The 25,000-nt window shown below is 43.8% G+C and overlaps 1 protein-coding gene across 1 annotated transcript in view; it reads right to left on the reverse strand.

The window, feature by feature from the left end:
- Positions 1-4,048: 4,048 nt before the first annotated feature.
- The window catches only part of LOC117740547 (unconventional myosin-XVIIIb-like), a 34,189-nt gene continuing 13,237 nt past the window's right edge, over positions 4,049-25,000 (reverse strand). The window contains exons 19-44 of the mRNA XM_034547015.1: positions 24,845-25,000; positions 24,424-24,574; positions 24,158-24,267; positions 24,008-24,073; positions 23,797-23,925; positions 22,785-22,928; positions 22,123-22,212; positions 21,918-22,037; positions 21,734-21,839; positions 18,727-18,851; positions 18,480-18,634; positions 17,915-18,038; positions 17,431-17,631; positions 16,997-17,107; positions 14,667-14,771; positions 13,458-13,619; positions 13,189-13,302; positions 12,590-12,706; positions 12,423-12,506; positions 12,191-12,328; positions 11,611-11,796; positions 7,249-7,382; positions 7,117-7,158; positions 6,633-6,812; positions 5,251-6,186; positions 4,049-4,125 (exon numbers count right to left, since the gene is read on the reverse strand). The exon at positions 24,845-25,000 is cut by the window's right edge and continues 28 nt beyond it. Of these exons, the coding sequence (XP_034402906.1) occupies positions 5,262-6,186; positions 6,633-6,812; positions 7,117-7,158; positions 7,249-7,382; positions 11,611-11,796; positions 12,191-12,328; positions 12,423-12,506; positions 12,590-12,706; positions 13,189-13,302; positions 13,458-13,619; positions 14,667-14,771; positions 16,997-17,107; positions 17,431-17,631; positions 17,915-18,038; positions 18,480-18,634; positions 18,727-18,851; positions 21,734-21,839; positions 21,918-22,037; positions 22,123-22,212; positions 22,785-22,928; positions 23,797-23,925; positions 24,008-24,073; positions 24,158-24,267; positions 24,424-24,574; positions 24,845-25,000 (3,975 nt within the window). The 3' untranslated portion in view covers positions 4,049-4,125; positions 5,251-5,261. The remainder of the gene's footprint in view (positions 4,126-5,250; positions 6,187-6,632; positions 6,813-7,116; positions 7,159-7,248; positions 7,383-11,610; positions 11,797-12,190; positions 12,329-12,422; positions 12,507-12,589; positions 12,707-13,188; positions 13,303-13,457; positions 13,620-14,666; positions 14,772-16,996; positions 17,108-17,430; positions 17,632-17,914; positions 18,039-18,479; positions 18,635-18,726; positions 18,852-21,733; positions 21,840-21,917; positions 22,038-22,122; positions 22,213-22,784; positions 22,929-23,796; positions 23,926-24,007; positions 24,074-24,157; positions 24,268-24,423; positions 24,575-24,844) is intronic.

Consider the following 25,000-nt stretch of genomic DNA (forward strand, 5'->3'; position numbering starts at 1 on the left):
AAGTACTCATACCACACCATATAAATACTCTGTTACAGTTAAAGTACTCATACCACACCGTAGAAATACTCTGTAACAGTTAAAGTACTCATACCACACCATATAAATACTCTGTTACAGTTAAAGTACTCATACCACACCATATAAATACTCTGTTACAGTTAAAGTACTCATACCACACCGTAGAAATACTCTGTTACAGTTAAAGTACTCATACCACACCATAGAAATACTCTGTTACAGTTAAAGTACTCGTACCACACCATATAAATACTCTGTTACAGTTAAAGTACTCATACCACACCATAGAAATACTCTGTTACAGTTAAAGTACTCGTACCACACTGTAGAAATGATGTGATGTTTGTGCGCTGCATCTTTTTAAAGTGACAGTCGGAGAAATGTGAGTACAAATATGTCACAGAATAGTTCTTTATTATTTATTATTATTATCAAAAGTGTTTTTCCAGCATTGGTAACACTTTTTAGACATTTGGAAACATGTTGTATATTTAGATTTACATTTAGAAATATTTATATATATATATATATATATATATATATATATATATATATATATGTATTTTATATTTAGACATTCTGTTGAAATAAAATATCAAAGAAATGAAATGTGTTATTCTGCACTAAATAAATGTCTCTCTCCACTTGCAGTCCTGATGGTTCTGGTTCCAGAGAAGAGGCAGAAAACCTTGTACACACACACACACACACGCACACACGCACACACGCGCGCGCACACACACACACACACACACACACACACACACACACACACACACACACACACACACATAACGTTCTGATGGGAACTTTAAAAGAATAAATGTGTGACTTTAATGCCGTCTTTTGACCTTCAACTAAGAGCCGTGTGACCTTCAGATTGAAGGGAATTCATTAGAGTTTTTATTTCACATCCTGCAGAAGCTACATTTATATTTATTGTGACAAGAGACGGATCATTAATTCACAAAATCGGTTTATCAGAACCAGTGAACAGGAAGTGACTGAGGGGGAGGGACGAAGACACGTTTCTGATGTCCACCTGTCAATCACAGCTGCAGACTGGTTCCTCCTACTGGTTCTGCTGCTGCAGACTGTTACTACTACTGGTTCTGCCGCTGCAGACTGGTTCCTACTACTGGATCTGCCCCTGCAGACTCTTTCCTACTACTGGTTCTGCTGCAGCAGACTGGTTCCTACTACTGGTTCTGCTGCTGCAGACTCTTTCCTACTACTGGTTCTGCTGCAGCAGACTGGTTCCTACTACTGGTTCTGCCGCTGCAGACTGGTTCCTAATACTGGTTCTGCTGCAGCAGACTGGTTCCTACTACTGGTTCTGCTGCTGCAGACTGATTTCTACTACTGGTTCTGCTGCTGCAGACTGGTTCCTACTACTGGACCTGCCCCTGCAGACTCTTTCCTACTACTGGTTCTGCTGCTGCAGACTGTTCCTACTACTGGTTCTGCTGCTGCAGACTGGTTCCTACTACTGGACCTGCCCCTGCAGACTCTTTCCTACTACTGGTTCTGCTGCAGCAGACTGGTTCCTACTACTGGATCTGCCCCTGCAGACTGTTCCTACTACTGGTTCTGCAGTGAAGACTGGTTCCTACTACTGGTTCTGCCCCTGCAGACTGGTTCCTACTACTGGTTCTGCTGCTGCAGACTGGTTCATACTACTGGTTCTGCTGCTGCAGACTGGTTCCTCCTACTGGTTCTGCTGCTGCAGACTGGTTCATACTACTGGTTCTGCGGCTGCAGACTGGTTCCTCCTACTGGATCTGCGGCTGCAGACTGGTTCCTACTACTGGTTCTGCTGCTGCAGACTGGTTCCTACTACTGGATCTGCGGCTGCAGACTGGTTCCTACTACTGGTTCTGCTGCTGCAGACTGATTCCTACTACTGGTTCTGCTGCTGCAGACTGGTTCCTACTACTGGACCTGCCCCTGCAGACTCTTTCCTACTACTGGTTCTGCTGCTGCAGACTGGTTCCTACTACTGGTTCTGCAGTGAAGACTGGTTCCTACTACTGGTTCTGCTGCTGCAGACTGTTCCTACTACTGGATCTGCCCCTGCAGACTGGTTCCTACTACTGGTTCTGCAGTGAAGACTGGTTCCTACTACTGGTTCTGCCCCTGCAGACTGTTCCTACTACTGGATCTGCCCCTGCATACTGGTTCCTACTACTGGTTCTGCCCCTGCAGACTGGTTCCTACTACTGGATCTGCTGCTGCAGACTGGTTCCTCCTACTGGTTCTGCTGCAGCAGACTGATTCCTCCTACTGGTTCTGCCGCTACAGACTGGTTCATACTACTGGTTCTGCGGCTGCAGACTGGTTCATACTACTGGTTCTGCGGCTGCAGACTGGTTCCTCCTACTGGTTCTGCTGCAGCAGACTGGTTCCTCCTACTGGTTCTGCTGCAGCAGACTGGTTCCTACTACTGGACCTCACTCCTCAGCTGCTGTCTGTCTCCGCTCACAGGTGTGAACGTCCTGTCAATCACAGCGTTGCTGGGAAACAACGTTGTTTCTGTCTCTGGATAAAAAGGGGTAAGATATATACAGATATATACATGAAATCCTAAATTACCAACAGGAGACGTATCATTTCAGGAAAAGTAGCAATAACATAAAAGAACACTCTATTGCAGGAAGTTCATTTTCATTCTACTGAGGTAGAAGTACAGCAAAAGGTTCTCGTAAAAGTACTCAGAAAAATAAAGTACTCACTCAACGAAGCAGATATTTTATAAAACAACCATTAAATGTTCTGTATTTTAAATATTAATCTAGAAAGATTAATAACAGCTGTCAAAAGAAATGTAGTGTTTTATATGAAGTATAAAGTAGCGTGAGTAGAAATACCTCAGTAAAGTACAAGTACCTCAAAGTTGGACTGAAATGGAGTAAATCAAATACTTTAATATACCTTTTACTGAAGTAAAGTACTAATGTACCATGTAGAAATACTCTATTATATACTAAAATCCTGCATTCAAAAGTACAGAAGTATTAATAGCAACATATACTAATTATCCAATCGATCAATGACGTACTGAATACTTACTGGAAGTTTAAAGGATTTCTGCTGTGGAGCAATAAGCCAGAAGATAAATGAGAAAAAACTCAATCCGGGGAACAAAAAACCTAAAAGTTGCATACGAGAAAATAAAGTTATTTTCATAGTTGGAAAATCTGATTTCTGATGATTAAAAGTTAAATAAAAGTTATATATGAAAAAAAAAAATATATATATATATATATATATATATATTACGATCTGAATATTTCCCGATCTTTTCCTAAACGTAACTATTTCCCGATCTTTTGAGAAACCTAACTAAATATTTCAAGTTTTTTTTCCTTAACCTAGATAAATATTTCACGATCTTTTCCTAAACCTAAATAATTATGTCACGATCTTTTCCTAAACCTAAATAATTATGTTACGATCTTTTCCTAAACCTAAATAATTATTTCACGATCTTTTCCTAAACCTAAATAATTATGTCACGATCTTTTCCTAAACCTAAATAATTATTTCACGATCGTTTCCTAAACCTAAGAAAGTATTTCACGATCTTTTCAGAAACCTAACAAAATATTTCACAATTTTTTCATTAACGTAACTATTTCACGATCTTTTCAGAAACCTAACTAAATATTTCACGATCTTTTCCTCAACGTAACTATTTCACGATCTTTTCAGAAACCTAAGTAACTATTTCACGATCTTTTCCTAAACCTAAATAACTATTTCACGTTATTTCCCTAAAAATAACGAACTATTTCACAATCTTTTATGAAACCTAACTGAGTTGTTTTCTGTAAAAAAAAAAAACGGTATTCCTGTAACGTGCAAAAATTGGCATGTTTTGCTGGACCTTTGTAGAAAAAACCACGAAGATTGAGGAGTAACTTTTTGTAAATTATCACAAAGCAACAAAGTGAATCGAGTTATTTTATTCATATACAAACATGTGAAAATACAGTTGTACAACTGTATTTTCAGGCTTTAATAGTCAAAATAAAAAGTTCCTTTTTGAGAAGTGTTTTCTTTGCAGCTCCTTCAGTCTGAAGCTCGCAGCAGGACACAGCGATGCTGACGGGGGAGCAAAGACAAGAGGGTCAGAACAGAGAGGATGCTGGGAAATAAAACAGAGAGAGGGCGACGACGGGCTGCAGACATCCTGTTCAGGTCTGGGCCTGTCCCCATCAAACACCTCAGGACCACTACTGAGGCGAACCGGGACTAAGAACACCAACAACCCAGACGTCTCTCAGCAGAGGATACGACTTCTCATTTTGAGAGAATCGGATGTTCTACAACCTTCAGAACCATAAAATATAATTAATGACGGCTTCTTGTAGCTCCAGTTGTTGCAATCACATTCAACATCTGCTAATGGGCACTAAACACACACAAAAACACAGCAGAGGCTGCTGGGAAAACCAGTAGTGGAAAACCATCCTGTGAGGAACACGAACCTCTGTACAAATTACCCTGAACGATCCATCCAATAGTTAAAATACTAAATGTGTCAACGTCGTGGTGCGAATTATTGCAACTTGTGTTTTGATGGTTAAAAAAAAAATCTAAAACTAAACTAAAGCCAGTATGTGGTGAATTTATAATAATATTTGTAGAATGTAGAGGTTCTACCAAGAACCATTCGCTTCTAAAGAACCCTTGAAGAAAGGCTGGTTCAAGGGTTTCAAAGGTTCTTTGTAAGACTTAGGGTTCCAATAGGAATCCTTTTTTTAAAGAAAGAGTTCTTCGAGGATTGTTGAAAGCGTGCGTGTTAAAAGATCCTCCCAGACCACCGTCCCTAAAAATTGATTGAGGAACCCTTGGTGGGTTCTAGATGAAACCCTTGGAATACATGAAGGGTTCTTGGTAGAACACGCTGGGTAGGTTCTTGTTAGCACCCCTAGAAGGTGTTAATGTTCTGGACAGGACATCCTAGGAAGGGAGCCATTAAACCATAGAAGGGTTCTCTGTAGACACTCTAAATGGGAGGGTTTGAGTGGAACCTTACACAAATGGTTCTATGTGTAACACTTTATGTTCTATGTAGAGTTTTAGTTAAATCTATCTGAAAGGGTTCCAGGTGTAACCTTATAAAAAACGTGTTACCAGTAATCATAATGGGGATTCTCTAAGGGGGACAAGCAGAAGAACCCCAGATGTTCTAGTTAGCACCTTTATTTCCCAGAGGGTACTCACCTCATCCGTTCTCAGTCGGTCTCCTTCTTCAGGTATCTCTTCATGACTGAAGCCACGTCATCCGCCTCGCTGCCCTCGGCCTCCAGTCTTTCTCCCCGCGGCCTCTCCAACCTGCGTCTGGACCCGCCTCCCTGGGAACTCCCCCCAGAACCACCGGAGCTGGAGGACTCGGTCTCGGAGCTCTTCCTGCCGCCGCGGCTCGGAGGCAGCTCCCCAAAGTGGACGCTCAGCGCCCTCCGGCCGCCTCTCACGGAGCCGGCCAGGCTGCTGGTGGACTGAGCTCTGCGGATGGCGGGCAGGATGTCGGAGGCCGCGTCGTCCCGGTCCTCAATCAGGCGGCGGTTTTGGAAGACCATGGGTTCTGAACCCAGAGAGCCTTCGCCTCCGTCCTCTGCAGCGAGGCTACCCAGCATGCACCGCCTCAGTGCCTGCGGGGAGCGCTGCACGAGGGTCGTCCGGGAGAGCAGGCGTTCGTCCGGGTCCTCTTCCGGGATGCACAGGGAGGGAGGCCGGTGGCGAGCGGTGGGGGGCGACGTCAAGGAGGAGAGGCGAGGCAGCGAGGGAACCGAGGAGAGGGAGTCGCTCGAGTTGAAGCGAGAGAGTTTGGCGGCGGCCGTCTGAGCGTCTCCGACGGAGCGGGCGCTGGCGGCGCGAGCCAAGAGCGGGGACGGCGGTTTGAGGATGCCCTGGGCGGGCCGGGGCTCCCGGAGGTCGCCGGGCCCGAGGGCCGAGGCTCTCCGTCTGAGGGTCGAGGCCGCGGTCGTTTGGTAAACCGGCAGGGAGACGGCGCCGCCTTCGCCCGCGTCGCCGCCAGCTCGCCGTTTACGGAGTCCGTCCAGCAGCTCGGACAGAGCGGAGGAGGACGGGGCTCGACTGAGACCTCTGGGACTCGGCCCGCCGGTCTCAGAGCCCTCGCCATCGGGGTCCACGCAAGAGCTGCAGGAGAAGAAAAGTCGACGGGTGATTATTTTTCATCGTAAAGAATCCTAAATAGAAATTTACAATTCAAATTCTTGTTTTAATGAAAATATGTATAGTGTAAAAAATATTGACCCACAATAAACATAAAAAAGTAAAGTATAAAAAGTATTGCAAAAGTAGAGAATCATAAATGATAAAAATGTTCCAATAAATTAATAAAATATATCAGTTTTCCAATTATAAGATACAAGTGTTAAAAATGAAGAGGATGAAATGTGCCATTGCTCATTTGCAGGATTACATTTGCTTTCTCTTTTGGACCAACAGTCCTAAACATTAATAAACTCAGTTTAATGTCATAGATGTCAAAAGAAAAACAGCAAATCAGACGCTTTGTCATTGTTTGCTTAAAAAATTACTGAAACAAACGCAGGAAATCAGTTGTTTTTTTTAGGGCTTACCGGAAGCTGTAGGTGCTCGTGGTGTCAGCGGCAGACTGGCGCCCCCCTTGGCTGCTGATGGTACTGCTGCCATACGAGGAGCCCCCACCGCGGGACCCTCCTCTGGGCACTCCCAGCCAATGACGGATCCCCTCTCCTACATCCTCCGTCCCGATGGAGCCAACGCTGGACACCGAGTCACTGCCGAGCAAGACCTCAGTTCATCACAGCCACAATGGAGACCCCCACCATGCCCCCCCCCCCACACACACACACACACACATTCTTTAGGTAATATCCACCGATAGCTGCATCATGAGCATGCAAGCACAACACAGGCAGCAGCGCAACACACAGCTGATGAATGCACGGGAGCATTACAGATTAGGCTCCGCCTCTTATTTCAGATGTTCCAATCACCTACAATTAAATTGATCTTTGCAACATTTTAACAGCTTAAAAACCAGCTCGCACACACACACACACACATTCGTGGGGTTCTTACAGCTCTTTCTTTCGAGTCAAGGACTCCGCAGCAGTTTGAGCGCTGGAGTGAAGGGCAAAGTGGAGCGAGGTTGAGTTCACACATACGGACGTGATGGTTTAAGAGAAGACCCCCCTCGGTGAAGCCGCCTACCTTTCAGAGTCGCTCTCGTCGCTGGACTCCACCTCCTCCAGGGCGGCCTGCAGGTCCACGATGCGGCGGATGGACGTCTCCAGGTCGGCCTGCAACGCCTGTCTGACGGCGTTGAGCTCCTCCACCTGCATGTCCTGCAAGACAAGCGCGAGGGCAAAAAGGATGTTTGGTGACGGCGCTCACCTTCAACCACAGGCTGTCAAAAAGAAGTGGACGGCATAGACTTCTATACAACCAGAGGAGTCGCCCTCTGGTGGTCAGGAGAGAGAATGCAGCTTTAAGACATGAAGGATAGACTTCTATACAACCAGAGGAGTCGCCCCCTGGTGGTCAGTAGAGAGAATGCAGCTTTAACACATGAAGCATAGACTTCTATACAACCAGAGGAGTTGCCCCCTGGTGGTCAGGAGAGAGAATGCAGCTTTAACACATGAAGCATAGACTTCTATACAACCAGAGGAATCGCCCCCTGGTGGTCAGGAGAGATAATGCAGCTTTAACACATGAAGCATAGACTTCTATACAACCAGAGGAGTCACCCCCTGGTGGTCAGGAGAGATAATGCAGCTTTAACACATGAAATAGACTTCTATACAACCAGAGGAGTCGCCCCCTGGTGGTCAGTAGAGAGAATGCAGCTTTAACACATTTTTCACCTTCAACGAGCCGTCTTCTACCCGACAACCTGTAAAGACCCAGAGATCCAATCAGCTGTTATCTTCATTCTTCCCAATATTACGTCATCAGTCAAACGTGTCTTTCACATTCAGTCCTACGACCTCAACACGTTACATACGCACACTGACATCGAGAGAATAGAGTGATTTATTGATTCATTGCGTCTGTTTTGTTGTTGTTATTTGTGGTTGTTCTGTCTCTTTAGCATTCTGTCACAAACACACACACACACACACACATTTCTAGGCTTTCAAAGTTATTGGCTTTTTTGGCTTTGAGGAGACGGGTGTTGGTGCAGGGGTTGTCATAGAGATACATAACCATGTATGAATGTGTGTGTGTGTGTGTGTGTGCCCATAACCTTGAAGAGACAATGGGGATTAATCACAGTCAGAGAGAGAAAGCAGGATGGAGGGAGAGATGACATTAAGAACGGTGGTGAAGGAGGAGGAGGAGAGTGTGTGAGCATGTGTGTGTATGAATATGTCTATTCACACAGGCTGTGTGTGTGTGTGTGTGTGTGTGTGTGTGTGTGGTAGGTTGTTAAAGGGCATCCGTGTGCGCGTCTGTTGCTTGCTTTGTGCTAATAACTGAATAATTATCGAAGCTCCTTCTCGTTGCTCAGGTCACATTGAAATCTGCCGTGAACACAACGGAGAAACTGAGTTTTAATGGGATCATATGTTTGATGTATTTAGCTATAAAATAATATATTCACTCTGTATTTATTTGCTTTAAATGGATTAGAAAGTATAGTGTTAAGATCCAGGAAGATGAACAGGCAACAGACCAGAGGTCCACAGTATCAGGGGCCTCGTGGCACTCACCTGAAACTGTCACTTAAAGAGACACGCACCGACCAGGATGAGACTGAAACTGACCACAAAGAGACCATAACTACTGTATAGGGACCACACAACTACAAAGAAACACATAATGACCACAAAGCGACACAAAATACCTGCAAAGGGACTCCAAACAACTACAAAGAGAACAAAACAACTTCAAAGAGGCAACAAAACGACTACAAAGAGACCAAAACAGCTTCAAAGAGGCAACAAAACGACTACAAAGAGACCAAACCAGCTTCAAAGAGACAACAAAACAGCTTCAAAGAGGCAACACAACGACTGCAAAGAGGCAACAACACGACTACAAAGAGACAACAAAATGACTACAAAGAGACCAAAACAGCTTCAAAGAGGCAACAACACGACTACAAAGAGACCAAAACAGCTTCAAAGAGACAACAAAACAGCTTCAAAGAGGCAACACAACGACTGCAAAGAGGCAACAACACGACTACAAAGAGACATTAAAATGACTACAAAGAGACCAAAACAGCTTCAAAGAGGCAACAAAACGACTACAAAGAGACCGAAACAGCTTCAAAGAGACAACAAAACAGCTTCAAAGAGGCAACACAACGACTGCAAAGAGGCAACAACACGACTACAAAGAGACATTAAAATGACTACAAAGAGACCAAAACAGCTTCAAAGAGGCAACAAAACGACTACAAAGAGACCAAAACAGCTTCAAAGAGACAACAAAACAGCTTCAAAGAGGCAACAACACGACTACAAAGAGACAACAACACGACTACAAAGAGACAACAAAGAGACCAAAACAGCTTCAAAGAGGCAACAAAATAACTACAAAGAGACAACAAAACGACAACAAAGGGACCAAAACAGCTTCAAAGACACACCAAGCTACAACTACAGTGAGATGCAAAACTGCTACAAAGACACACAAAGTGAATATAAATACACACAAAGCAGCTACTCCGTTTGTCTTACATTTACGATTAAAGTTATTTATACAAAGAAGTCAGATTCTTTTCTCAGGTAAAGATAAAAGTATTATCAAAGGTTTTATATATGAATGCCGGATATTTTATTTTATAATATCAATGTGGAAACTATCGGATGTTTTTTCCTGTTTGTTGATGTGTTACAGGAAGATTTCTTGTTATATTTCTTGTTTGATATACATATACTGAATATAGACAAATATACATTTACATGCATGTAAAAGTGGATATTCAGAAATAATTTAAGAGACGATATTAATCCCTCGAGTCTGAGCTTGTCGTTGTTCCCAGATCTCAGCTATTGATTATATCACTACAATATTATTATTAACGAAAGAAATGGAGCTCAAAAATAGAAAAACAAGTATCAAGTTGTCCTTAAATATTATTTTACATATCAGGAATATGATGCTCAGATGATACAATGAATGTACTGATATATTATTTGTATATCTATCTATCTAGCTATCGATCTATCTATCTATCTATCTATCTATCTATCTATCTGTATATATATATATATATATATATATACACATATAAAAAACAAATATATATTAACATAATAATATATATTAACATATATTTATATATATTAACATATTAAAATATATTCATATATATATTATTATATGTTAATATATATATTATTAGATGTTAATATGTAGTTATTAATATATATATTTATATATATATTTATATATATGAAAATGTATATAAATGTATATTTGTATACAGTATATAAATATTATTTCAAATGCAATCTTATCATATTTATGTAAAATCCCACCAGATTAATTATAGGAAAGTTATGATAAAGTAATTCAGGTCAGTGCGGTTCTTGAGGCTCTATTTTGTCACCACATCCTATTTTCCACAAAAATAATACTAATAAAAATAACGTCTGAAAAACACGTGCCGGTGTTTTTTTGGATCGGGACGCCTCCGGCCAGCTGCCGATGATCGAACTCCTGCAGGAACCAAAGTGATGCGTTCTAATGTTCCACAGAACAACCAGCTGTTGTTTTGAGAAGCGTTGGAGGCGGAGCTTCACTCGCCGCCTGGAGGAAGTGTTGGGCTGGCTTTTTTTTGTTTTTTTTTAAAATGTTGCATGAGAGTATCTAGTAATGTGTGTTTATATTTAGCGGCGCTGGTGATCGGTCTGCAGCCTGCAGGAACGCCTCGACCATGATCTCCTTTTCTGGGCAATACATGAAGCATAGACTTCTATACAACCAGAGGAGTCGCCCCCTGGTGGTCAGGACAGAGAATGCAGCTTTAACACATGAAGCATAGACTTCTATACAACCAGAGGAGTCGCCCCCTGGTGGTCAGGAGAGAGAATGCAGCTTTAACACATGAAGCATAGACTTCTATACAACCAGAGGAGTCGCCCCCTGGTGGTCAGTAGAGAGAATGCAGCTTTAACACATGAAGCATAGACTTCTATACAACCAGAGGAGTCGCCCCCTGGTGGTCAGGAGAGAGAATGCAGCTTTAACACATGAAGCATAGACTTCTATACAACCAGAGGAGTCGCTCCCTGGTGGTCAGGAGAGAGAATGTAGCTTTAACACATGAAGCATAGACTTCTATACAACCAGAGGAGTCGCCCCCTGGTGGTCAGGAGAGAGAATGCAGCTTTAACACATGAAGCATAGACTTCTATACAACCAGAGGAGTCGGCCCCTGGTGGTCAGGAGAGAGAATGCAAGTATTAAGACATGAAGCATAGACTTCTGATGTTTGGGATAATACAGGCGAACACTGGCAACATTGAATGGAGGATTTTTGTTGCTAGGTAGAAATCAGCCACAGACACCAGCAGCTTGCTGGTCTCAGTGGTTCCGTATGAAACCAGTCGTTACCAGTTCCATGCGCCTGCGGCTGCTGTCCTGCTCCCTCTGGACCAGATCCTCCATCTCCAGCCTCATGTCCTGCAGACGCTGCAGGTAGTAGCGGGCGTTCTCCTTCTCCCGGGCCTCGGCCTGGGCGCTCTGCTCAAGCTCCTCCCCCAGGCGAACCACGCTGTCCCTCAAACGCAACACCAGCACCTGCACATCACAAGAAAATGTCCCCGTTATTTGCTTCGTTTTGGCCGCGTTAGTCGCACAGGATGTGTTCAAGGACCGTAGGAAAGATGATAATCTGGGGATATTGATGGTTTTGACAGCTTCTGGCCTTCCCATTCAAATCCAAGTAGCTGGGTGGTCAGAGCACATGTACCTTTGCCAACTGCCGTATAAACTAATTAGACTTACATCAAGTACTAACAACTAAAACAAAATGTGTAGAGTTAAAATACTTTGCATTGAAATGTCCAGATTAGGACCTGAATACACTTCAACAGCCCAAATACACACATCCGTAGGTCTGAAAGGGCTTTTGTGTTCCCTTTAAATAAAAAGAAGCGTTGCATCATGGGGGACGGAGATCTCGCGGCCTCACCTCAAACCTCTTGACTTGCCCCCTCTGAAACTCCAGCTTGTTTTCCAGGTCGCACACGCGGGCCTCCTGTTTGCTGACAATGCTGCGCCCCACGGTGGACGCCTCCAGGAACTGCACCCTCGACACGCTCTGCTGGAGCTGCGTGGCGGGTGGGGAGGGGACATTTAGAGAGCCTCACTAATGCACCAGTGAATGTGAAATCAGGGATCCAGAGATCTCCCGTGAAGCTCACCTCCTCCTGCAGAGACTGCCTCTGCTTCTTGACCTCCTCCAGCTCCGCCTGCAGCTCTCTGATCTGAGAGATGTCGCTGGACGACTGAACGGGAGGAAGAGAGCGTCGCTTAGGATGATCAAATAAAAACAACCTTAGAACACAGCGTCAGAAAGAGGAGGCGGCACCTGAGCGATGAGCGCCTTGTGCTTCTTCATGAGCTCGTTGAGGTCCTCCTGGTCCTCCTCCAGCCTCTTCAGCAGGTCCACCTTCTCCCGCTGCAGCAGGGCCAGCTGCTCGTCCACCTGCAGCAGCGAGGTCACAGAGGTCACAGAGGTCACGTATGAATATATTAGAGGTGTAGCGGATCAGTCCCTGTGGAGGTCACAGTCCTGTTGGAGGTCACAGTCCCTGGTGGAGGTCACAGTCCCTGGTGGAGGTCACAGTCCCTGGTGGAGGTCCCTGGTGGAGGTCACAGTCCCTGGTGGAGGTCACAGTCCCTGTGGAGGTCATAGTCCCTTGTGGAGGTCACAGTCCTGGTGGAGGTCACAGTCCCTGTGGAGGTCACAGTCCCTGGTGGAGGTCACAGTCCCTGTGGAGGTCACAGTCCCTGTGGAGGTCACAGTCCCTGGTGGAGGTCACAGTCCCTGTTGGAGGTCACAGTCCCTGTGGAGGTCACAGTCCCTGTGGAGGTCATAGTCCCTGGTGGAGGTCATAGTCCCTGGTGGAGGTCACAGTCCCTGGTGGAGGTCACAGTCCCTGGTGGAGGTCACTCCTCTACACTCACCACACTCTTCAGCTTGCAGATGTCTTCCAGCTCAATCTGAGAGTTCTCCAGCTCCTGAGAGAGAGTATCCAGAAGGCTCTCCACCTCCAGCCGCCTGGCGTCGCCCTCCTCCAGCTGAGAGAGAGAGAGAGAGAGAGAGAGAGAGAGAGAGAGAGAGAGAGAGAGAGAGAGGGAGGGAGGGAATAGAATAGAAGAGAAGAGAAGAGTTGCATGAAGGCATCTCAGACCGAGAGGGGAGTGACCGCTGCTCCGGACAGGTGAGCGAGTACCTGGCAGTGCAGGCGCTCGATCTGCTCCCTGCTGCCGGTGGGGAGGTGCTGCCCCGGGCTGTCCACGGTGGAGAGGAGCAGCTGGGCGTCGGCCAGCAGGGCGTGAGTCCTCTTCAGGTCTCTCTTCAGCTTCTTCTCCACGTCGAAGTCTCTGTGGCCGACCTGCAGGACGGAGACGCCTCGCGTTGGACCCGGAACCAGATCGTGTTTTAGACTCCCAAAATAATAATAGTGTTCTCTATGTTTTGAATATGTTCACTTCTTTGTCTTCATGTCATATAACTGAAGCTGTTATCTGCGTTCTCTGAAGTGTCTTCAAGCTGCATTCTCTCTCCTGACCACCAGGGGGCGACTCCTCTGGTTGTATAGAAGTCTATGCTTCATGTGTTAAAGCTGCATTCTCTCTCCTGACCACCAGGGGGCGACTCCTCTGGTTGTATAGAAGTCTATGCTTCATGTGTTAAAGCTGCATTCTCTCTCCTGACCACCAGGGGGCGACTCCTCTGGTTGTATAGAAGTCTATGCTTCATGTGTTAAAGCTGCATTCTCTCTCCTGACCACCAGGGGGCGACTCCTCTGGTTGTATAGAAGTATATGCTTCATGTGTTAAAGCTGCATTCTCTCTCCTGACCACCAGGGGGCGACTCCTCTGGTTGTATAGAAGTCTATGCTTCATGTGTTAAAGCTGCATTCTCTCTCCTGACCACCAGGGGGCGACTCCTCTGGTTGTATAGAAGTCAATGCTTCATGTGTTAAAGCTGCATTCTCTCTACTGACCACCAGGGGGCGACTCCTCTGGTTGTATAGAAGTCTATGCTTCATGTGTTAAAGCTGCATTCTCTCTCCTGACCACCAGGGGGGCGACTCCTCTGGTTGTATAGAAGTCTATGCTTCATGTGTTAAAGCTGCATTCTCTCTCCTGACCACCAGGGGGCGACTCCTCTGGTCGTATAGAAGTCTATGCTTCATGAGAATGGAGTGTGGTGTTTTTAAAGCAAACAGAGATAACAGCTTCAGTTCCCCATCAGGGAGGTAAAGATATGAAAATATTCTATATTTACATTATATAGGTTCACTTAACCTGATATGGATTCTTTAATAATGATCTACGACGTGAGAGAGCTGGTGATGCGCATTCATTCAGAGCCTGCAAGTGTGTGTGTGTGTGTGTGTGTGTGTGTGTGTGTGTGTGTATGTGTGTGTGTGTACCTGGTCACACAGAGTTGCTATGAGTCCTTCCAAGTCGTGCTTCTCATGAATCACCATCTGCTTCTCCTCGTACTCCTGCTCCAACTGCATCTCCAACTGCTTCAGCTGCACACACACACACACACACACACACACACACACACATCGATGGACGGATGAGCTTTCATTGTCCCTGACAGGAAGCAGGTTGTGTATCAATAAGCGAGGCCTCCCGACAATCTGCTGCTGGATAAATGAACCAGAGTTCTGAGGTTTGAACTCGATGCCGGAGGAAAGAAACCACATTTAGTTAGTTCTACTTCTACTGTACTACATGTCAGAGAAGAATATACGTACCCACCAGGAAGACAGCTACAAAGAGACACATAATGACAACAAAGAGACACTAAACAACTGCAAAGAGACACACCATGAATACAAACAGCTACAAAGAGACACAACATGAATACAAACAATTACAAAGAGACACAAGATGAATAAAGAGACACATAATGACAACAAAGAGACACTAAACTACTGCAAAGAGACATAACATGAATACAAACAACTACAAAGAGACACATAATGACAACAAAGAGACACTAAACAACTGCAAAGAGACACAACATGAATACAAACAACTACAAAGAGACACAACATGAATACAAACAATTACAGAGACACATAATGAAAACAAAGAGACACTAAACAACTGCAAAGAGACACAAGATGAATACAAACAACTGCAAAGAGACACAAGATGAATACAAACAACTACAAAGAGACACATAATGACAACAAAGAGACACTAAACAACTACAAAGAGACACAACATGAATACAAACAAAATAAAAGAACTACAAAGAAACACAAAGCAACCAGGAAAAGATACAAAACAACTACTAGGAGGCAGAAAACAACCACAAACAGACACAAAACAACCACAAAGATACATAAAATAACTACAAAGATACACAAAACAAATACAAAGAGACACAAAACCACCACAAAGAGACACAAAACAACTACAAGGAGACACAAAACAAATACAAAGAGACACAAAACAAATACAAAGAGACACAAAACAACTACAAAGATACACGAAACAAATACAAAGAGACACAAAACCACCACAAAGAGACACAAAACAACTACAAGGAGACACAAAACAAATACAAAGATACACGAAACAAATACAAAGAGACACAAAACAACCACAAAGAGACACAAAATAACCATGAAAAGACACAACACAACCAAGAAGACACAAAACCACCACAAAGCTACAAAGAGACACAAAACAATAAGATAAAGAGCTAAACAACCATGAAGTCTGTAGGAGAGGGGGCGGGACCTCCGGCCTGGCCTTGGCCCCCATTGGCTCATCACGCCTGAGTGAAGGTACAAAACATTCCAGCGCTGATTGTGGGAGGAAAGCTGCAGGAACATTAAGTGTGCGACGATGTGACTGCAAAGAAGTGATGTAACTGCCGCCTGGTTGCGTAACCTAAAAGATAAATGAATAACTAAGTGGATCAGTGAAAAGGAGGAAGGACGTTTCAGAGCGATCCATCTGCACACAAACAACACAAACAACACAAACAACACAATGCTGCTCTATTGAGTTCATGGATGGAAAATTCATCTTGAATATGATTTTATTCTGAATGTTTCAGGTCTCAATTTGTGCAAAGTTCAAAGTCGCCTCCTCACAAAGATGATGAATGATCTCCACTCAGGGAACGGACACCGGACATTTTATTTATTATTCTATTATTTATTATTCTATTATTGTGCTCTGAAGGGAATATCAATAAAAGTTTTTTTGCAAATTAACTAATTGTGTATTTACAATAAAAACAGATCTAATATGTCATTTTATTGAAGTGTGGCATTATGAGTATTTATGCTGACTGAATAAATGTAATTTGTGATAATACCAGCAAAAACTTCTTTTGTAATATATGAATGTATGAATGCATGAATGTATGAATGTATGAACGCATGAACATATGAATGCATGAATGCATGAACGCATGAAGGCTTGAATGCATGAACGCATGAATGTATGAATTTAGGAATGTATGAATGCATGAACATATGAATGCATGAACATATGAATGCATGAATGTAGGAATTTAGGAATGCATGAACGTATGAAGGCTTGAATGCATGAACGCATGAATGCATATATGAATGCATGAATGTAGGAACGCATGAATGTATGAATTTAGGAATGTATGAAGTCATGAACGTATGAATGCATGAATGTAGGAATTTAGGAACGTATGAATGCATGAACGTATGAATGCATGTATGAATGCATGAATGTGGCCGCGGTGTTGACGTACTCGTCTCTGAGAGGACTTGTGAACGTCCTCCAGCTCCTCTTCTTTGTCCTCCAACTCTTTCTGCTGCATCTGCTTCATCCTCTCCATCTCCATCTCAAAGCGCATGTGGATCTACGAGAGGGGAGGAGGAGGAGGAGAGGAAGAGGAGGAAGAGGAGAGGAGAGGAAGTGGAAGAGGGGAAAGAGGAAGAGGAGAGCAGAGGAGGAAGAGGAGAGGAAGAGGAGGAGGGGAGGAGGAAGAGGAGTTAGAGGAAGTGGAAGAGAGGAAAGAGGAAGAGTGGTGAGAGGAAGAGAGGAAGAGAGGCGAGAGGAATGGAGCAAGAAAAAGAGGAGCGAAAGAAAGAGGAGCGAGAGGAAAAGGAGGAAGAGGAAGAAGAGAAGAGTTGAGCCAGAGCGATAGCAGCGAGTCAAAGCCGATGGAGGTGTCTCTATCACCTGCTGCTGCTGCTGGATCGTTCCGGTCAACCCGGCGACTTCCTGCTCTCTCTCTCCGGCCACGCCCTCCAGGAGGCGGAGCTGCCTCTTGAGGTCGGGCAGCGAATCAGAGGCAAGGTCGACCGGCAGGCTGAGGTCACGGATCTGAGCGCACAGCTCGTCCTTCTGCTTCTGCAGACGGCCCACCTCTGACTGGCTCTCCTACACACACACACACTGCAGCTTTAACACATGAAGCATAGACTTCTATACAACCAGAGGAGTCGCTCCCTGGTGGTCCGGAGAGAGAATGCAGCTTTAACACATGAAGCATAGACTTCTATACAACCAGAGGAGTCGCCCCCTGGTGGTCAGGAGAGAGAATGCAGCTTTAACACATGAAGCATAGACTTCTATACAACCAGAGGAGTCGCCCCCTGGTGGTCAGTATCTTGTCATCGTGTCCTGGTTTGTCGGTCAGGTTCTTCTTCGTTGGTTTTCTCACCTGCAGGTTGCGCCGCAGTCCGTAGATTTCAGCTCCCAGAGCCGAGCTCTCCTGGGAGGATTTGTCCTTCTGCTCTCTCTCGCTGTCGGCTTGCTCCAGAGCTCGAGTCAGCTCGCTGTCGAACCTGAACACACACACACACACACACACACACACACACACACACACACACCAAGGTTTTAAAACGCTGCACAGCTGCGTTTATTCAGTCGGTCTTCTTGTTCTCCTTCTCCTTCTCCTTCTCCTCCTCCTCCTCCTACTTCTTCTTCCTACTCCTCCTCTTCCTCACTTATCAACAATGTTCACCTCTTAAATAACACGTCTTCTTTCAGACTAGAGGAAACATTTATTTGACTACCTAAATTCACCAAATGAAGATAAAACCTGTTTGTAATCTCATTTAAAACAACAATTAAAACAACAATTGTCTAAATATAAATATAAACAAGCAGTTCGGTTTCAATCTGCTGATTTCTCACTCGTCTTCCTCACATGGAGGTTGTTATCGTGTGAGGAGACGCACACACACACACACACACACACACACACACACACACACACACACCTCCTCTGTTTGCGGTCCAGATCGTGCATGCGGCTCTGCAGGCTGTCGGCGAGCACGCGGGCGTCCTGGAGGTCAGAGGTCACGCGGCGACAGTGACGCTTCAGCTCCGTGACGCTTCGCCTGGACTGCTCCAGCTGGGCCTGCAGAGCGGCCACCTACACACACACACACAAACACAAACACACACAGTTATTACCAGACATCCAACCTCCCTATCAGCCGTGCACGTGCACGTGCACCGCCTCACCTTGGCGTCGAGCTGCTGCCGGCTCTGTCTCTCCGTCTCCAGTTTTTCTTCCGTCTGCTTCAGGCGTCTGCGGACGAACTGCACCTCCGTCTGGCATCCCTCCAGCTGCACGGCCAGCTCGCCGTCTGAGGGGAGACGCCGTTATTGCTCAATAACCTGCTGGGCTCAACCTTTTCGCTTCAGGACCTGCAGCGAGGAGGTCCAAGTCCTCAGATCCCGGACTTGGAAACATCGCAGCCGAGGAACTAAAGTCCTGAAGTGTTATCGTGAAGATGTTCCTCGAATGTGTCAAAAGTAAAAGTGAATATTATATTATTTAAATGTTGTAGTTCATCAACTTGGAGCCGATTCTAGATGCGTTGTGTACTTTAGTATTAATGCATCATATCACGTCACTTTAATGTGTTTTTATATGTTGAAAGTAACTCTACAATGGAAATACTCAAGGAAAGTTAAAAAGATAAAAAGAAAAAAAGTCTGTGATCCAAATACATTAACCAGGAAATATCCAGTAATCATCCATTAAATATTTAGTAAATATCCAGTAATTATCCAGAAAATATTTAGTAAATATCCAGTAAATATTTAGTAAATATCCAGTAATTATCCAGTAAATATTTAGTAAATATCCAGTAAGTATTTAGTAAATATCCAGTAATTGTCCATTAAATATTTAGTAAATATCCAGTAAGTATTTAGTAAATATCCAGTAATTATCCAGAAAATATTTAGTAAATATCCAGTATATATTTAGTAAATATCCAGTAAATATTTAGTAAATATCCAGTAATTATCCAGAAAATATTTAGTAAATATCCAGTATATATTTAGTAAATATCCAGTAAATATTTAGTAAATATCCAGTAAGTATTTAGTAAATATCCAGTATATATTTAGTAAATATTTAGTAAATATCCAGTAAGTATTTAGTAAATATCCAGTAATTGTCCATTAAATATTTAGTAAATATCCAGTAAGTATTTAGTAAATATCCAGTAATTATCCAGAAAATATTTAGTAAATATCCAGTATATATTTAGTAAATATCCAGTAAATATTTAGTAAATATCCAGTAATTATCCAGAAAATATTTAGTAAATATCCAGTATATATTTAGTAAATATCCAGTAAATATTTAGTAAATATCCAGTAATTATCCAGAAAATATTTAGTAAATATCCAGTATATATTTAGTAAATATCCAGTAAATATTTAGTAAATATCCAGTAATTATCCAGAAAATATTTAGTAAATATCCAGTATATATTTAGTAAATATCCAGTAAATATTTAGGAAATATCCAGTAAATATTTAGTAAATATCCAGTATATATTTAGTAAATATTTAGTAAATATCCAGTAAGTATTTAGTAAATATCCAGTAATTGTCCATTAAATATTTAGTAAATATCCAGTAAGTATTTAGTAAATATCCAGTAATTATCCAGAAAATATTTAGTAAATATCCAGTATATATTTAGTAAATATCCAGTAAATATTTAGGAATTATCCAGTAAGTATTTAGTAAATATCCAGTAATTATCCAGAAAATATTTAGTAAATATCCAGTATATATTTAGTAAATATCCAGTAAATATTTAGGAATTATCCAGTAAGTATTTAGTAAATATCCAGTATATATTTAGTAAATATTTAGTAAATATCCAGTAAGTATTTAGTAAATATCCAGTATATATTTAGTAAATATTTAGTAAATATCCAGTATATATTTAGTAAATATTTAGTAAATATCCAGTAAGTATTTAGTAAATATCCAGTAATTATCCATTAAATATTTAGTAAATATCCAGTAAGTATTTAGTAAATATCCAGTAATTATCTACAAAATATTTAGTAAATATCCAGTAAGTATTTAGTAAATATCCAGTAATTATCCACAAAATATTTAGTAAATATCCAGTAAGTATTTAGTAAATATCCAGTAAGTATTTAGTAAATATCCAGTAATTGTCCATTACATATTTAGTAAATATGCAGTAAATATTTAGTAAATTTCCAGTAAATATCCACTAAGTATTTAGTAAATATCCAGTAAATATTTAGTAAATATTTAGTAATTCTCTACATTGCGTAACAATCAGCATCACCTGGCAGGTGGATTCATTATCGAAGGATTTCGAGAGGAATTTTCCTTTCGTGTAACATGTCCTCGCATGAGGCATCTCTTTCTCACAATATCATAATGTCTATATTCTCATAATAGCCGAGCCGCTCCACAATATGTCCTTGTAACCCGTGGCAACTGCAGAAGTATAACGGCCCGCAGTAGAGAATATCGTTTATGTTCCCAGCTCTTAACGATGCGAGCCCATTTCTGCCAATAAGATCATTATTTTGAGATATTTAGTCATTGATTTAATATACGTGGTAATTAGTTTGAGATACTGAGTTATTATTTTGAGATAGTGAGTCATTATTTTGAGATAGTGAGTCATTATTTCGAGATGCTAAGTAATTATTTCGAGATAATAAGTAATTAGAGATAATAAGTAATTAATTAGAGATAATAAGTCGCCTCCTGATCTTTACCTGAGGCCGGTCCTCTCTGACTCTATAGGAGCCTCCTGATCTTTACCTGAGGCCGGTCCTCTCTGACTCTATAGGAGCCTCCTGATCTTTACCTGAGGCCGGTCCTCTGACTCTATAGGAGCCTCCTGATCTTTACCTGAGGCCGGTCCTCTCTGACTCTATAGGAGCCTCCTGATCTTTACCTGAGGCCGGTCCTCTCTGACTCTATAGGAGCCTCCTGATCTTTACCTGAGGCCGGTCCTCTCTGACTCTATAGGAGCCTCCTGATCTTTACCTGAGGCCGGTCCTCTCTGACTCTATAGGAGCCTCCTGATCTTTACCTGAGGCCGGTCCTCTCTGACTCTATAGGAGCCTCCTGATCTTTACCTGAGGCCGGTCTTCTCTGACTCTATAGGAGCCTCCTGATCTTTACCTGAGGCCGGTCCTCTCTGACTCTATAGGAGCCTCCTGATCTTTACCTGAGGCCGGTCCTCTCTGACTCTCCGCCATCTGAGCTTTCTGTTTCTCCTCCTCCAGCTGCTTCTCCAGGGCTTCCATGGTGGCTTTACACTGGTCTAGACGAGCCTGACGCCGTGAGAGAAGAGAAGAGATGCAACACAAGTCCTGAAGTCTCTGGCGCTCTGAGGTAATGGATTACTTTACCTGCAGGTCTTTGTTCTCCCTGCCGAGCCGGATCCTCTCGGCCCTCTCCACATCCAGAGCCTGACCCACCGCATCGCCACGGAAACGCTCATCGCTGAGCTCAGAGGTCACGGCCGTAACCTACACACACACACATGGATACCAACATGAGCAGTGTGTGTACATGTGTGTGTGTGTGTGTGTGTGTGTGTGTTGCAGCACACACCTTGGTCTCCAGGCCGTCTGCAGTCTGCCTCAGATCATTCCTCTCCCTCTCTGATTTCTCCAGGCGTCGTCTCAGAGCCGATATCTCATCCTGACAAGAAGAGGAAGAGGAAGGAGAAGGAGAAGGAGAAGGAGAAGAAGAGCTGAGCTCCATTGTTGTTGTTTATGTCTCAGACGCTAATATTCTGGTTATTTTCCCGGTTTTATTGTGCGTTTAGCGTTTAGCTTTTCGTTTGTTTTTCGTTTGGTAGCATGTTTTTTTTTTTAAAGGTTTTATAGAAATAAATGATCATTACTATTATTATTAAGTAATACTATAAGTGATACGAAGCAGGTGGAAGAATTTATTTGTAATCAAATTTCTTGAAATAATGTAAGGTACTTTAGCCGAAGTACTCAGAAATTTTACTCCAGTAAAAGTACTAATACCACAAATACTCCACTACAAGTAAAAGCTCTGAGTTCAAAACCTTACTGAAGTAAAAGTATCAGCAAAAAGTACTGAAAGTAAAAGTATTGATGTTACTGTGCTGCATGTATTTAACTAGCTTCATATTCTATAAGATCATCATGTTTGTAATTTGTTTGTAAAGAACCTTGTGTGTGTGTGTGTGTGTATGTGTGCGTGTGTATGTGTGTGTCTGTGTGTGTGTGTGTGTGTACCTCTTTATCCCGGAGACGTTCGTTGTCCATGTTGACGTCGAGCTGAGGACGAACTCTGCAGAAAAGTTTCCACCAGCTCCACTTGGACACGACCCAGAGAGCCCGAAGGTTCCTCTGCAGACAGCTGACCGCCATCTGCTGCACCTGGACACACACACACACACACACACACACACACACACATGGTTGACCTCCTCCTTTTTAGTCGTGCAGTGATCATCCTAAGTCATCTTCTTCGGGGATGAACTCCCAAATAAGTCATGTTTACTAAATGAATCACACTGTATTGAAGAAGACTTGAAACTAGAGATTGAGACCAAAAACTAATGTTTACAATGTTTACTGAGGGAATAAATCAAGAGAAGTAGAGTCATTTATATAGACTTCGATACAACCAGAGGAGTCGCCCCCTGGTGGTCAGGAGAGAGAATGCAGCTTTAAAACATAAAGCATAGACTTCTATACAACCAGAGGAGTCGCCCCCTGGTGGTCAGGAGAGAGAATGCAGCTTTAAAACATAAAGCATAGACTTCTATACAACCAGAGGAGTCGCCCCCTGGTGGTCAGGAGAGAGAATGCAGCGTTAACACATGAAGCATAGGCTTCTATACAACCAGAGGAGTCGCCCCCTGGTGGTCAGGAGAGAGAATGCAGCTTTAACACATGAAGCATAGACTTCTATACAACCAGAGGAGTCGCCCCCTGGTGAACAGGAGAGCGAATGCAGCTTTAACACATGAAGCATAGACTTCTATACAACCAGAGGAGTCGCCCCCTGGTGGTCAGGAGAGAGAATGCAGCTTTAACACATGAAGCAGAGACTTCTATACAACCAGAGGAGTCGCCCCCTGGTGGTCAGGAGAGAGAATGCAGCGTTAACACATGAAGCATAGGCTTCTATACAACCAGAGGAGTCGCCCCCTGGTGGTCAGGAGAGAGAATGCAGCGTTAACACATGAAGCCTTGTGTTAACGCTGAAGACTCCAGAAACATGCAGATTACAGACACCAACCTTGAGTCTGCGGTACTTCTGGCGGGCCAGATGAGCCATGCAGGAGGCCTGCAGCTGGACCAACCAGCCGGTGACCTGCTGGTCCCTCTGCTGCTCCAGGTAGCGCAGCACGCCTCGCTTCATGAAAACCTGAGAATAGAAGAAGAAGAGGATCCATGACTCCCGTCACGTCAGCCGGATGCTGATTGGACGGGTTTCAACGCGTCCTCACCCTGCTGGCGCCCACGGCGATGCTCTTCCTGTCCAGATCCAACTCGACCAGCAGCTCCTCCACCGCCTGAGACGCAGACAGAGGAACTCATTCAGTGCGAGCAGAAGACGGCAGACAAAGTGTTTGTGTGAGCGACGTGTGACCCCTGACCTTTCGCTCGTCGTGGCTGATGAACATGGAAGCGTAGCGCTTCATGATGGGAGGCGACAACGCCTGGAAGTGACACCGGAAGTCACTCAGAGTCATGTGTTCTGGATAACCTGAAAGAGAAGCACAAACGTATTCTCTAAAAACAAACAAAACATATTATTTTCATTCTATGTGCAATATTGGAAAATAAATAACTTTAATACTTTTTCAATATCGTGCTCAATGTTACTTTGAGGCGGGTGCGGGGGGGTAGTGAACATGCCGACCTGTGCGGTGGAGCTGCAGAGCCGACAGGATCTGAGTGGAGTGCAGCTGGACTCTGAGCGCCGCCACGTCGAGCCCTCCGCCGCGCGTCTTGGCGCTCACGCACTGCAGGAACACGGGCCGGGCTCGCCGGGTGAGGTTCACCAGGGCGTCCTGCAGGGCGGAGACAGAGAGACCGAATACCGCAGGTCATGACGTCGGACACTGAAGTCCATTCTGTTATTCTGCTGCCGATGGAGGTCAGAGGTCGATGCGATGGAGTTTAAAGAAATAAACTCCTCCTCTGGTACCCCAGAAATAATGCTGTCATATTTTATGCATTTTTTATTTTTCTAATGATATCACAGAAAATACTCCCCCGAGTTTCCCTGCAGAGTATTACAGTATATGTATATACTAGAGTACATGTGGTCCACCACTCACTGCCTGTAGTTTCACTGCGATGCACTGCGAGAGTCGGCGTACGGCCGCCATCCCTCCGCTGAAGGTTTTCCGGATGGTGCCGTTCCTCTGCAGGGAGCGCTGGCTGCCGCCCTCCAGACCCCCCAGACCCCGACACAGGGGGGGCAGAGAGATCTT

Source organism: Cyclopterus lumpus, chromosome 12 (genome assembly GCF_009769545.1).
Source record: "Cyclopterus lumpus isolate fCycLum1 chromosome 12, fCycLum1.pri, whole genome shotgun sequence".
Classification (NCBI taxonomy): domain Eukaryota; kingdom Metazoa; phylum Chordata; class Actinopteri; order Perciformes; family Cyclopteridae; genus Cyclopterus; species Cyclopterus lumpus.